Below are 14902 nucleotides of genomic sequence, written 5' to 3'. Positions count from 1 at the left end.
CATTCAAAAACGAGGGACATGGATGACAGTGTAAGTGTGAATGTCATTCAGCACCAGGGACATGGATGGCAGTGTTAGTGTGAATGTCATTCAGCACCAGAGACAGGGATGGTAGTGTTAGTGTGAATGTCATTCAGCACCAGGGACAGGCATGGTAGTGTTAGTTTAAATGTCATTTCAGAACGAGGGACAGGGATGACAGTGTTAATGTGAATGTCATTAAGCACCAGGGACAGGCATGATAATGGTTAGTGTGAATGTCATTAAGCATCAGGGACAGGGATGGAAGTGTTAGTGTGAATGCCATTCAGCACCAGGGACAGGGATGGTAGTGTTAGTGTGAATGTCAGTCAGCATTAGGGACAGGGATGGAAGTGTTAGTGTGAATGTCATTCAGCACCAGGTACAGGCATGGTAGTGTTAGTGTAAATGTCATTCAGAACGGGGGACAGGCATGACAGTGTTAGTGTGAATGTCATTCAGCACCAGGGACATTGATGGCAGTGTAAATGTGAAGGTCATTCAGCACCAGGGACAGGCATGGTAGTGTTAGTGTGAATGTCATTCAGCACCAGGGACAGGGATGGAAGTTTTATTGCGAATGCCATTCAGCACCAGGGACAGGGATGGTAGTGTTAGTGTGAATGTTAGTCAGCACCAGGGACAGGAATGGCAGTGTTAGTGTGAATGTCATTCAGTACCAGGTACAGGCATGGTAGTGTTAGTGTGAATGTCATTCAGAACGAGGGACAGGGATGACAGTGTTAGTGTGAATGTCATTCAGAACTAGGTACAGGCATGGTAGTGTTCGTGTGAATGTCATTCAGCACGAGGGACATGGATGACAGTGTAAGTGTGAATGTCATTCAGCACCAGGGAAAGGGATGGAAGTGTTAGTGTGAATGTCATTCAGCACCAGGTATAGGCATGGTAGTGTTAGTGTATTTGTCATTCAGCACCAGGGACAGGGATGGTAGTGTTAGTGTGAATGTCATTCAGCACCAGGGACAGGGATGGAAGTGTTAGTGTGAATGTCATTCAGCACCAGGTACAGGCATGGTAGTGTTAGTTTAAATGTCATTTCAGAACGAGGGACAGGGATGACAGTGTTCGTGTGAATGTCATTCAGCACCAAGGACATGGATGACAGTGTAAGTGTGAATGTCATTCAGCACCAGGGACAGGGATGGAAGTGTTAGTGCGAATGTCATTCAGCACCAGGTACAGGCATGGTAGTGTTAGTGTAAATGTCATTCAGAACGAGGGATAGGGATGACAGTGTTAGTGTGAATGTCATTCAGAACTAGGGGCAGGAATGGTAGTGTTAGTGTGAATGTCATTCAGCACCAGGGGACAGGCATGATAATGTTAGTGTGAATGTCATTAAGCATCAGGGGACAGGGATGGAAGTGTTAGTGTGAATGCCATTCAGGCACCAGGGGCAGGGATGGAAGTGTTAGTGTGAATGTCATTCAGTACCAGGGACAGGGATGGAATTGTTAGTGTGAATGTCATTCAGCACCAGGTACAGGCATGGTTGTGTTAGTGTAAATGTCATTCAGAACCAGGGACAGGGATGGTAGTGTTAGTGTGAATGCCATTCAGCACCAGGGATATGGATGACAGTTTAAGTGTGAATGTCATTTAGCACCAGGGACAGGAATGGCAGTGTTGGTATGAACGCCATTCAGCACCAGGGACAGGGATGACAATGTTAGTTTGAATGTCAGTCAGCACCAGGGACAGGGATGGAAGTGTTAGTGTGAATGTCATTCAGTACCAGGGACAGGAATGGAAGTGTTAGTGTGAATGCCATTCAGCACCAGGGACAGGGATGGTACTGTTAGTGTGAATGTCAGTCAGCACCAGGGACAGGGATAAAAGTGTTAGTGTGAATGTCATTCAGCACCAGGTACAGGCATGGTAGTGTTAGTGTAAATGTCATTCAGAACGAGGGACAGGGAAGACAGTGTAAGTGTGAATGTCATTCAGCACCAGGGACATTGATGGTAGTGTTAGCGTTAATGTCATTCAGAACCAGGGACAGGGTTGGTAGTGTTACTGTGAATGTCATTCAGAACCAGGGACAGGGATGGTAGTGTTAGTGTGAATGTCAGTTCAGGAACCAAGGGACAGGGGATGGTAGTGTTAGTGTGAAATGTCCATTCAGGAACCAGGGGACAGGGGATTAGAAGTGTTAGTGTGAATGTCATTCAGAACCAGGGACAGGGATGGTAGTATTAGCGTTAATGTCATTCAGAACCAGGGACAGGGATGGTAGTGTTAGTTCGATTGTCATTCAGAACCAGGGACAGGGATGGAAGTGTTTTTTATAATCATTCTTTATTATTGATTTTCACAAACATAAGATACACACACAGAAAAACTTATACTGAAGGGACATGTAGAACACAGAATTGAAAAAGATAGATAAAACCAGAAAACAATGAATAATGGTTACATATTTGAATAAGAAACAAAAGTGTTCTCTACAATGTTTTCAACGTTTCAGCCATTTTCCCCCATTTACCAAAGTGTTTTTGTATTTTATCCATCCTTTTTGCTATAATATGTTCTAATCTATGAAAGTATGATACGTATGAGATGAAAGCTTCCAGGTTGAAAGAGAATTGACGGTTTTTAAAGATGAATTGTTTACATAGGAGGATTATTAAATTTGAAGAAGCTGAACACCGACCATTTAAGTCACCGAAAATAACCTTAAAAAGATCCAGATTTAAACGTCCCCTAGTATTGTTGAAAAAACAGTCTTCCAATTGTATCCAAAGATTTGTAATAACTTTACAATGACAAAAAAGATGGAAGACTGTTTCTTCATCTTCATTACAATAACTACATAAGGGCGACTCCACCAACTTCCAAGTGTACAAAGTTTTGTTAACGGTCAAGTATTTGAACAATAGTTTATGTTGGAACATGCGAGAACTTGAGTCAATTGAAATTTTGTAAGGTAGGCTATACACCTTTTGCCACGGTATTGGGCAGTTGAAATAATCCTCCCACGTGTATTGTATCCTGTCTGCAGGTTCCCACAATCTAGCTTCATTCATAAAGAAAGTATAAAGAGATTTATTTATATTTTTACTTTGTAGCCAGGTTACGTCTCTACAGGCAGGAATACAAACACGTAGCTCTGATGAGTCTTGTCTTATAAGATGTTTCCATTGAGTAGGTATAGCTGATAAAAGTTGATGATATTGATAAGCTGTACATACATCTCCAAATTTAAGTACAAAATTATCAAAAGATAAGAAATTATTTTCAGCATCAATAATATCATTTACAAAAAGAGCGTTTTGTTGAAGAAAGCTAAGGAGAAAAAAGGTTGCCTACTTATACAAATATGTGAGTTCAGGCAAAGAAGTTGCTGTTTAACTTGTATGCTATTTTCTGGAGGGCGTAGTTGGTATTTCAACCAGCTTTGCATGACCTGTCGAAAAAACAGACTGACTGGAACTATTTTATTAGTCAAGATTTTGAAGTCATTGGTTTTAAGCTGTGCAAAATGAAACATTTTGGTTCTAAAGACAGGACTCGAAAAGAACAACAACTTTGCACAAAACCAATGTTCGTTTTTGTGTAATTGTGGCACCCAAGACGCTTTTAGTTTGCGATCGACAGCTCGCAAGTTTTGAAGTTTTAAACCACCTTGATTATAATCATTATATACAGTTTTCCGTTTAATTCTCTCCGGTCCGTCCCCCCATAAAACATAAAAATCTTTTTTTCATACTTGTCAAAAAAAGTGACGATGGGGACGGGAGCGACTTCAAAAGGAAAATAAACTGTGAGACTATAAGTGTATTTACTAAAGTGATTTTCCCCATAACCGATAGTGCTTTTCCTTTCCAGGGGTTTAAAATTTTATCGTATGATACAAGACTTGAAATTACCTTTTTCATGCGCAATGCTATACACTTCGATAATATTCTAGTATCACAATTTAACAATGTTATGGGTCGCCAGTTTTTAATACAACTGGGATTTTTGTCTTGTCCAGTGGGGTCTTGTTTAAGGGTTTGAGAAATAAGATCAATTTTTTGGGACTCTGACAGATGACCTACCTTGAATGAATAATTAAAAGAGTCAAGCATTGGTTGTTTTAGTGTATTGAAGAATATCTTATAAAATTCAGTAGGAAGTCCATCAAGACCTGGAGACTTTCCACTTGAAAAAGATTCAATAGCTATCTTTAATTCCTTTTCAGTTATTAATCCTTCACAACTATTACATTGGTCGATAACACGTGGGGCGGTCTTGGAAAAAAGTGTAATAATACATCACTATCTGAAGACATGGGTGGATCTTCAAACGCATAGAGATTGGAGTAGAAATGTACTTGCTCTCGCAGAATGTTTTGAGGATCCGTGAAGGTCAATCCATCTGCAGTCACAAGTTTTGTCATATTTTTTTTTCCGGCATGGCTTCTGCTAACTAAATTCATGAAGAATTTGTTGCATTTTTCCCCCTGCTCCATAAATTTGGCTTTTCTGCTTGCAATCAAATTATTAGCTTTTGTTTGGTAAATTAATTCTAGTTCATGTTTTTTCTTCTGTAATTCATAAAATGTATCACTATCTGGGGATGAGTCTAGTGTTTCTTGCAAGTTGTCGATCTCCTTTATGAGAGATAGTTCAGAATATCTGCTTTGTTTTCGTTTCCATGAGGAGAATTTAATTATTTGGCCCCGGACGGCACACTTGAAGGACTCCCACACCATGTGAGGATTAGCTGAACCGTTATTAAACATAAAAAATTCCGAGATGAAGTTAGAGATTTCCTTAACAAAAGTTGGGTCATTTAAGGCCGTGTCTATACAGAATCACCCAAACCGCGATTCGGGTAACTCACATTCCTCACATCTGGTCCACGTGCCACACACACCTGTGAAACCGTGTCCGAACATAATTCGCTTGAGCTACATTTATTGCTGTTTGATGATAACACGCAAGGTGGCGTGTTATTAATGTCAGAGGTCATCGACCTGCTTGCTTATGCCCCCCTCCCAGCGTATCTCGGCCGAATGCCGACGTGGTCCCGCCAGAGGCGGTGAAGCTCGCCCTAGAACGGACCCATTATTTGACCATTACTGCTCTTTAAGTTGCTGCCACGTAAAAGTTGGTATTGCATATAAATAAAGAAATAGCACCCCGTAATCCACGACCAGGCGAAGTTACATTGAAATCACATTGCGTTCAGACGCAAATCGCGATGCGGGGAAACCGATGTCAAGAAGTGGCTTGGGATCGAGGCGCTTTCAATGTGATTTCGGAGCGTTCAGATGGAGCCACCTGAAACCGGCTTCGGGGTAAAACACATGTAAACCGCCTTGGGTGATTCCGTTTAGACACGGCCTAACAGTTCTTGATTTAATTTCCAAAAACCAGGGCCCTTGTCGTTACAGAAGTTGTTACAGAAAGGCCTATTAAAGAATGGTCTGATCTTAAACTGTCCTCAATTACAACGTTGTCAATTTGGGAGGATAATGAAAAGGATACCAAAATGTAGTCAAATGCGACTCGACACGAAAAACGGTATTTACGGATGCTTAAACTATGCTTAAAGTCAACGTACATTCCGTCTTTACTCATCTATACACGTCTAATACGAGTACGTAAAGATCGACGTTACGTGGTCTTTCCGTAGCTGCGGATGGATCCTTATTTTCCGGTTTTCACGTAGCCTTTAAACACTTAAAGATGTCTTATATGATGATTAAAATATTTTTAAAATGTAAGTAAAGTTGACGTATTTTCATTCTTTAAGCATTTCAAGGATAATACACGTATGTGTAAAGATGACGGAAAGGTGCGGATGGATCCGTATTTCCGGTTTTCACGTAGCCTTTAAGCACTTAAGATGTCTTAAATGATGATTACAATATTTTTAAATTGTAAGTAAAGTTGACGTATTTTCATTCTTTAAGCATTTTTAAAGGATAATATACGTATGTGTAAAGATGACGGAAAGGTGCGGATGGATCCGTATTTTCCGGTTTTCACGTAGCTTTTAAGCACTTAAAGATGTCTTAAATAATTATTAAAATATGTTTAAAGTGTAAGTAAGGTTAATGTATTTTCATGCTTTTAGCATTTATTACGGCACATATAAGTGTGAGTAAAGATGACGGATAGGTGCGGATGGATCCGTATTTTCCTGTTTTCACGTAGCCTTTCAGCTCCTTAAAGTTGCCATAAATACTTTTTAAAATGCTCTTATAACGTATTTAAAGTTCACGTTTATTTCTAATTGAAACATTTTTACGGCCAATATACGTGTGTGTAAAAGTAGTCATTTGTTGCGTATATGGTTTACGCACAAACATACAATACTAATCTACAGAGCTACAACTATACACGTACACGTACCTGAGTCCTTGGTCACGAACTGACTAACACAGCGATTGTCTCTTCCGAGCTCAACTCTGTTCACAATAGTCCTTCACCTGATTGGTTGCTCTCACCAACCAATCAGTGCCTACCTAACGCGCAAATATATGCATAGCTCTCTATAACAAGTCTTTCCACATGGTCATTTACATATTACCCTAATTATACAGATCATAATAAGTCATAACCGTTACACATGGATAAAGATTAAACACGTCGTATGTTTGTTGAATAAACGCTTCGTATCATAGAGGTATGGTATGGTTGTGGTATGGTATGGTTTATTTCAGTTGATACCTCTTAGTCACTTGGCTGAATTACGTACAACTTACAAAATGTCTCTAACTGAGTCACATCCGAATTAAAAGTGTTACACAGATTACGATAATTTACGGAAATTGTAAACTAAATTTGCGATAATTCCACATATGATCAATTTCTTTCAAAAAGTCAAGTATTAAGAGCAGACAAATTCAGTATCAATTAGTTTTAAAATCTAAAATACTACACACATTTCATTAAGAGAAGTGGCATTAAAAGTAGTAGGGAATCCATATATAATCATTTTCTTTGAACATTTCGATATTTAAAAAGACAACAACAATTTCGATTACTAGTAGTTCTAAAATCAAACAAACTACGCACATTTCATTGGGAGAGTGGCATTGAAAGGATTAAAGATTGCAGGAGAATTCTGGACAAGGAAAATCGGTAGTATTTAGCTCTATTAACAGCTATTGAGTAATCTTGTTAGGTACGGAATGGGGGAGTCTCTGTATCTCTTAGTTTTGCACTTAATAGTTCTTAGTATGTCAGAGTTCCTAGTGGTGATGCCGTGGCTGTCTCCAGTTCTCGGTGGGAGCATTTCTGGGCTCAGGTTTCTGGCAAATTTTAGGCACAGATCCACCCGTCGTTCTTGGAGCGACTTCAGGCCTGTGTTGAGCAGAGCGCTCTTGTAGTCGGTGTAGTTCATGCCAAGAATGGTTCGTAGTGCTCTCCTCTGGATTCTTTCTAGTCTCGTGGTTTGTGTTGCTGTGAGACCAGAGTGCCACACTGGCACACAGTACTCTAGCACTGATCTGACGTAGGTTATGTATATTTGTAGTAGGTCCTCAGTGGATAGGCTGAAACGTTTAATTTTTCGTAGCATGGCCAGCCGTCCGTTAGCCTTATTGATGGTCTTGTCTACGTGCATATCCCATTTTAGGTTCTTTTGGATCCAAACCCCAAGGAGACATGTGGCACAAACTACCTCTAGCTGCGTTTGGTTGATGGTGAGGACTGGAAGCGGGGGTGGATATTTCATAAAGCAGATTACCATTGCTTTGCATTTGTCCGGGTTTAGCAGCATGTGGTTGTGAAGGGACCAGTCTTGAAAGTTGTTTAGCTCCATCTGCATCACTGAAGGTTTGTTGTATGTGTGTGATTCCGCCAATGATAGATCATCCACATATTTCCAGCGCCCAACGGATGCTTGTCTCATGGCATCGTCGAAGACGACCAAGAAAAGGAGGGGACCCAACAGTGTCCCCTGTGGGACGGAGCATGTGAGAACCTCCCATTCAGAGAGATGACCCCTATAGCGGACTCGCTGACGTCGTCTGGTCAGGAAGTTACTGATCCATGGAATGATGCTCGCCCGTGTGCCTAAATCAATCAATTTCTGTATAGCTATTGTGTGGTCGATTCTATCAGTTCTATTAGTCTTAGGAAGACAAACGTCAAGGTCAAATATGGACCTCCTGGTGGATGACCTTGGTACTGCAGCAGAACTTCCGGTTTTTGTATCTTTTGTCCTGAACATGCTATGGTCTTGATGTTTTGACCATAGCATGACAGATTGCTTTTCCTGTCAGGAATAAGTGGTGTGAGTTTGGTCCCCCTAGCAGCTTGTTCTGGAACTGCAGGGCACTTTCTGGCAAATGTTTAAAAGCCAATAAGTCCAAATAGGAACGACATATTTTCATATTTTTTGGTGTGTAGGTAGCTGAGAGATGTACATAATTAAATGCAAATCATGCAAACGAGGACTTAATTTGCATAATTAATGAGGAAATTCTATGATTACAGTGTTTTACACTATACTTATTCTATGATTTCTTAATGGTGAATAATGGGAATGTCATACTTGGGACATCTGTAAGTTAATCAAAAGTAAACGTACATCACGATGCATATATCATGTTAATGCGGAGGTAATTTGCATAATTAAAGAGGAAATTTACATTTACATATCAAGCCCATATTTCATGGAGGTATGAGATCTCGGAATTCTTGTCTTGATTATGTGACTTAGTTACAGATATAATTATCGTGATCATTCTGCATGGTTTGATATTGTTTCTTTGAAAGCCAGTACAGAAAAATATTTGAATCTATTCAAATAGATTGACCAGTATTATGCTAATGTAATTCATTTCTTTTTGCTTGACAGTCTGGGTTATTTATGGCTTTATGTAGTTATTGGGGTCCATTCCCTATTCAAGCAACTGGGAAAGTCACATTGGGGAGTACTCATTGTTTGTGTGCCCTGACTTTAGAAAATGGAATTTTAAAATCTGCTAACACGCATTCTCAAATTTCCAGTTTTGACTACAGCCCAAGTCAAAGACTGTTTGGAAGATGATGGGGCATCCTACCGAGGAACAGTCTCTGTGACCGAAACAGGCCGGACCTGTCAACGCTGGGACAGGCAGACACCCCATGGGCACGACAGGACTTCTGCTAACTACCCTTCCTCCGGGTTGGAACAGAACTACTGCCGGAATCCTGACCACGAACCTACCCTCTGGTGCTACACCACGGATCCCGGCAAGAGATGGGAGTTCTGTGATGTACCATACTGTGATGGCACACTCGGTAAGGTTTCAGGTTTTTTACCTCCATGAAAAATGGAGGTATTGTTTTTGGCGTGTCTGTCTGTATGTATGTATGTATGTATGTCTATCTGTGTGTGTTTCCGCAACTTTGTGGTCAGCATAACTTCAGAACGCCTCAATGGATTGTGATGATATTTGGTATTATGGTAAGTCTTAGAAAGACGAAGGTCAAGGTCAAGTATGGGCCTCCTGGTGGATGACCTTGGTACTGCAGCAGAACTTTCGGTTTTTGTATCTTTTGTCCTGAACAAGCTATGGTCTTGACTTTTTGGTGACAGATAGCTTATCCTGTCAGGAATAAGTGGGGTAAGTTTGGTCCCCCTAGCAGCTTGTTCTGGAACTGCAGGTTAGTTTCTGGTAAAAACTTTCAAAGCCAATAAGTCCAGATTGGAACAACGTAGTTTCATCATTTTTGGTGTGTAGGTACCTGAGTGACAGTTGTTCATGATTAAAAGCAAAGTATGCAAATGAGAACTTAATTTGCATAATTAATGAAAATTCTATAATTACAGTGTTTCATATAGTTTCTACGGCAGGCGGAACATCAACAGATACCAATTATGCAATTGGTGACCTAATTTGCATAATTAATGTGAACATTTTGTGACTCCTCATTGGTGAATGATGGGAATTTTATACCTCGTGACATGTATAAGTTACTTATACATGTATAGTATAAGTATGCATATATTATGTTAATGTAGAGTTTTTTGCATAATTAATGAGGACATGTTGAAATGAAGTATGACAACCAAGCCCATATTTCATGGAGGTATGAGATCTCAGAACTCTTGTGTTAGATATGTTCCCTTATGTATAATTTGTTCCGAGGTCATATGGCAATATATCTGTTCCAAAAATACGGAGCGAATTATGTGACATTTTTTCCTTAATTCATGTCACATATGATACGTAAAACACGTCACGTCCGACCTATTACAAACACGTCACACTTAAGCTAGTCATATGTGACTATTACCTAAGTAAGTGTCACGTCCTTCTATCGATAACTTAGCTAACGATTTAGTGACTTCAGCTTCGGTCGGACGTGACTTTTCCACAATAGACTACTGACTATGAACGAGCGACACCTTGCGGAATTTGTATGAGCAGAAACAGGGACTTCGCCCCACTTTGAATTCAAGTCACATATCCAACACAGTACGTGGCATCCTCTATAGTATGTCTCGTCCGACCTACCACCAACTAGTCACATACACAGCGCCATGTTTAAATGTCGTAATGTGCGAGGTAAAGTTTGTCACTCTCCTCACCTCACGTCACGTCCAACGTAATAAACGTGGCGTCCGCCTTACCACAGATACGTCACATATCAGTGTATATGACTCACTTACGTCCAACGTAAAATAATAGTACGTCACGTCCGACGCAATATACGTGACATCCGACCTACCACAAACACGTCACACATACGTCACGTGCGACATACCACAAACACGTCACCTCCATCTTAATATACGTGACGTCCGACTTACCACAGATACGTCAGATATCGAATCAGTGCACATTGTTTAGAAATAGAAAAAGGTCGTTATAAGAATGTACCAGCCACTCAGAGACGCTGTCCTACATGTAAACATACTGTTGAAGATGAATCTCACTTTTTATTATCTTGTCCCATGTATACTGAAGAAAGGTTGACACTTATGAATATGATTTCACGTAACCCAAACATTACCTTACCTAAGACAAGCTCAGATACTTTTAATTTACTGATGTCATGTCCTGAACCAATATCCTTGTATATAGGCCAATTCGTATCCTCTGCTCTTCGGAAAAGAAACAATATCATCTGTGACACCTTGAACTGATGTTAACATTGTATCCATGTTCCATATATATTGTATAATTCATCACGCACAGTTATAGGGTAGCGTTAGAATAAGGTATCTAGAAGTAGATTTTAATATTGTTATTATCTTATATTATTTAAACACTTGCCATACATTGTATCCATTGCAATTGTTGCGCAATAAAGATTGATTGATATCAGTGTATATGAGATATGACTCAGGTCACGTCCAACGTAAAATACGTGACGTCTGACGGACTCTGACTCTGACCTACCACAAACACGTCACATATCAGGGTGTGTCACGAATGGAAAACGCACCGATACATTGCGTGTATATGAATCTGCAATATCCGTGTCAAAATTAATACCTAAAATACATGTGCGTAAGTTTTTTTTTATTTTTTTTTTTGGCAGGCTTTTTCGGTATAAAACCCAAATGACCTGATATCTGAGATGGGGTTACCAGATTTAATTCACGTGTTTGGTATATACTTAAAATAGTGTAAAACTAAAAAATGACTTTACAGAAACTTGGTAAGGGGAACTTGGAAGTGGCCATTTTGTATGGATGTATTTTGGAAGGGTACATTCCTGCAGGCGGGGTCAAAGTATATTAAAACTGAAATTCCGAGCGGGATTATATTGTGAGTAAAGGTAACTTTTGGCTTATTGATTTCTGCAAGGTGTTAATATAGAAGCAGTTCATTTTGAAATGGGGAGGGAGATGGCGTCAAATATGATGTATTTCCTCCCGAGTAAATACCTGACTTTCTCGTTTTACATGTATGTTCTTTTCTGAATCTGTCCTATTTCAGCAACAATGAAATAATAATAATGAATGGTTTATTTAGTTCAAAAACCCATGCCACAAACTTAGCAGCCACAAAGGCTGAATTGCGTTACGACATTTACAATTCAAGTCATGATTAAAAACATATTTACATCAACAGGCATAAAAATTCGTATATATACATGCTTAAAACGTATTTACATAAAACTACACTTGCAATTTGGGTAGAGGCATGATTAGAACTTATTTGCATAAAAATACGGAGTTTAAAAAGTTCTATACAGCATTGTATCAGAGGATAATACTGTGACATGAAAGATACCGCCATGCATATGAATTGGCACTGTACTTTCTTCCTCTTGAATCTTACAGATTGTGATTTAAAGCTGTACATTTCTTGGTGACTACTTTGGTTTGCCACATTGTCACACACGTCGTCAGCCTTAAAAGTTTTTTTTTAGTTTAACAAAATCACTTGTTGTACCAGGCGACTCACAGAAGATCATCTTTCCCGGTCCAAGAGGCATTGATGACTATGCCAGGATGGAGACCACATTGTCTGAGGACTTAACCAGCTTTACCCTCTGTGTGCACATGCGCTCCAACATGAATTCCATCAATGACATGAACCTTGTCAGCTACGCAGTGTCACAACACAGCAACGAGCTTCGCTTGTTTCTTAATGGTGGATTTAAAGTAAATATACAGTCGCTTTCGATATTGGGCTTCTGCTGCCTATTGCTTTCTTATACCGAATATGTAAACTAACCAATGTAAAAGGATTTGCAAGTGTGTCCTGATAGTTTTTGTAGAGCTATTTTGAATTTCAATTTGTATCCAAAGTCAAGCACAAGGATCTATTTTATGTCGTGACTGGAATGGAAGACAAATAATAAAAAAACAACCCAAATGAAATAATTTTAAAAGTCAAGATGAAAAAAGAGTGAGGAAAAATGCTTAAAAAATTGCCCACTTAACCTCCATACGAAATTCTGTTGACAAATGAAAAATAAAGATTCCACTTAACGAAATGGTTTCGAAATAAATGAAATAAAATGAAATGGCAGGAGGAGACGGACATGGGAGAAAACTGATATGTTTCATCAATACCTTGTTTATTGAGATCTCCATTAGTATGGTAAATTCCATACTATTCTTCCTGGAGTCCAGCAACATAAAATAAAATAACGATGATTATAATAATGATAGTTACTTTTAGCAATAATAATAATAAATAAAGCATACAAAATTGTGCTAAAATTATGACAAACTGCACTGGAGGTCAGAGGTCAAATAATAGAAATAATATGTCTGAAATGTCATATCAGTAATAATTGATGTACTTGCCCAATACAATCAATGGAAAATTGAAGTAACAAAACAAAATATTGCAACTGACATAAATGATAACAAATATAAATCAATAACATATAATGTGAAAATATTTTTTAATATTTTGGCTGATAAATCAGCTCAGGTAATTTTTTTAGTTATCCTTACAAGACGGCATCCGAGGGGCTGACCCACCAGTTTTGGACGGTGAGTGGCACACCGTGTGTACTACCTGGCGCAGCAGTGATGGAGCCTGGCAGCTGTACGCTGACGGCGTGCTGACGGCTTCAGGCTCGGGTCTTAAAGTGGGAAGAAGAGTGCGCAGAGGCGGAACATGGATCCTCGGTCAGGACCAAGACCGAGTCGGGGGAGGATTCGCAGCGAGCGAGTCGTTCATCGGAGAACTGTCGGGAGTGAACCTCTGGGACCGCGTGCTGTCTCCAGCAGAAATAGCAGCGGACTGTAGTTACCATGGCAACGTGGTTGACTGGGATACAACTAACATTGGAGTCTTCGGAGACGCCAGCAGGGCTGAGTATCATTGCAGTAAGTAGTACATGCTCATAAATGTATGGTGTTCTTTACGGCTTTACAGGACCTGCACAGGTATGGGGACACGTAAATGTGTCTTAGACAAGCTTTTCAGCACCAAGGAAAGACCCTGTCATAATCATCAATCTACACAGTATTTTATACTGCCTTTTCCAAGCTACGCAAACTAAAATACTAATAAAAATTAGTGCATCTGAACATATAGTTTAGATGATTTAAGGAAACCTGCCAAGAAGTAGGTATGATGAAATTAGACCTGGTAATTAAAGCACATGACAATTATATAATTCTAAAGTGGTTAATGGTGGTAATTTTAAATCTGTGGCATTTCGAAGTTCAGTGAATGTAAACGTTGCTAAACAGGACTATATAACGTTACATCTGTATACATTTCTATATGTACAATACCTCTATAGCACATATCACAGTTGGTACCTGGCTACCTCTCACATAAGACTTTCTAGTCAGACTTCAAACAGTTGAAGTCTTCAAAAAGTGACATACTTTACATACAAACCACTAGACGAAAACCGACGTATCCGGGTCGTATACTCCCGTACACACACCCGGAAATTCCAAATATACGGACATTTCCAGGTGTGCGCGACCCGTACACTTGGCGTGTGCAGGCCTGCACACGGCCCGGATATGAACCACTCAGGTGTCCGGGCCGTGTACAGGCCTGCACACGTCTGCACACGCCACCCGTAAATCTCCGCACATGTCCGGATACGTGACACGTACCTCTCAGTGTGTGTATGAAATATGCATAAATTAGCGGTAATTTTCACCTAATTATCTTCCGCATTATCAGCTCGTGTACGGGTCGTACACACCCGCACACGTCCCCCCCCCCTCCAATATGCCTTTTGTAATGTAAAGTAGCATCATAGCCGTTTATCCCCCCTTCTTGTTTGCATAATTTTGTTTTCTTTATTAATTGTACATGGTGCTTGGGCTTTGTGACTTTTTACCTCCATGAAATGGAAGGTATTGTTTTTGGCGCGTCTGTGTGCGTGTGTGTGTGTGTGTGTGTGTGTGTGTGTGTGTGTGTGTGTATGTGTGTTTGTGTTTCCGCATTTTTGTACCTTCATAAGTCCATAACGCCTTCATGGATTGTGGT

General features: G+C 39.8%; 1 protein-coding gene across 1 annotated transcript in view; it reads left to right on the top strand.

Annotated features, from left to right (window-relative positions):
• The window catches only part of LOC109463611 (plasminogen-like), a gene marked incomplete at its 3' end in the record, with an annotated part of 29327 nt that overhangs the window by 6713 nt on the left and 7712 nt on the right, over window positions 1-14902 (top strand). The window contains exon 5 of the mRNA XM_019760463.1: window positions 8997-9269. Within this exon, the coding sequence (XP_019616022.1) occupies window positions 8997-9269 (273 nt within the window). The remainder of the gene's footprint in view (window positions 1-8996; window positions 9270-14902) is intronic.

This window comes from Branchiostoma belcheri, unplaced genomic scaffold, assembly GCF_001625305.1.
Source record: "Branchiostoma belcheri isolate BF01 breed outbred unplaced genomic scaffold, Haploidv18h27 scaffold129, whole genome shotgun sequence".
NCBI lineage: Eukaryota > Metazoa > Chordata > Leptocardii > Amphioxiformes > Branchiostomatidae > Branchiostoma > Branchiostoma belcheri.
This window is presented reverse-complemented; position numbering and strand designations above follow the sequence as displayed.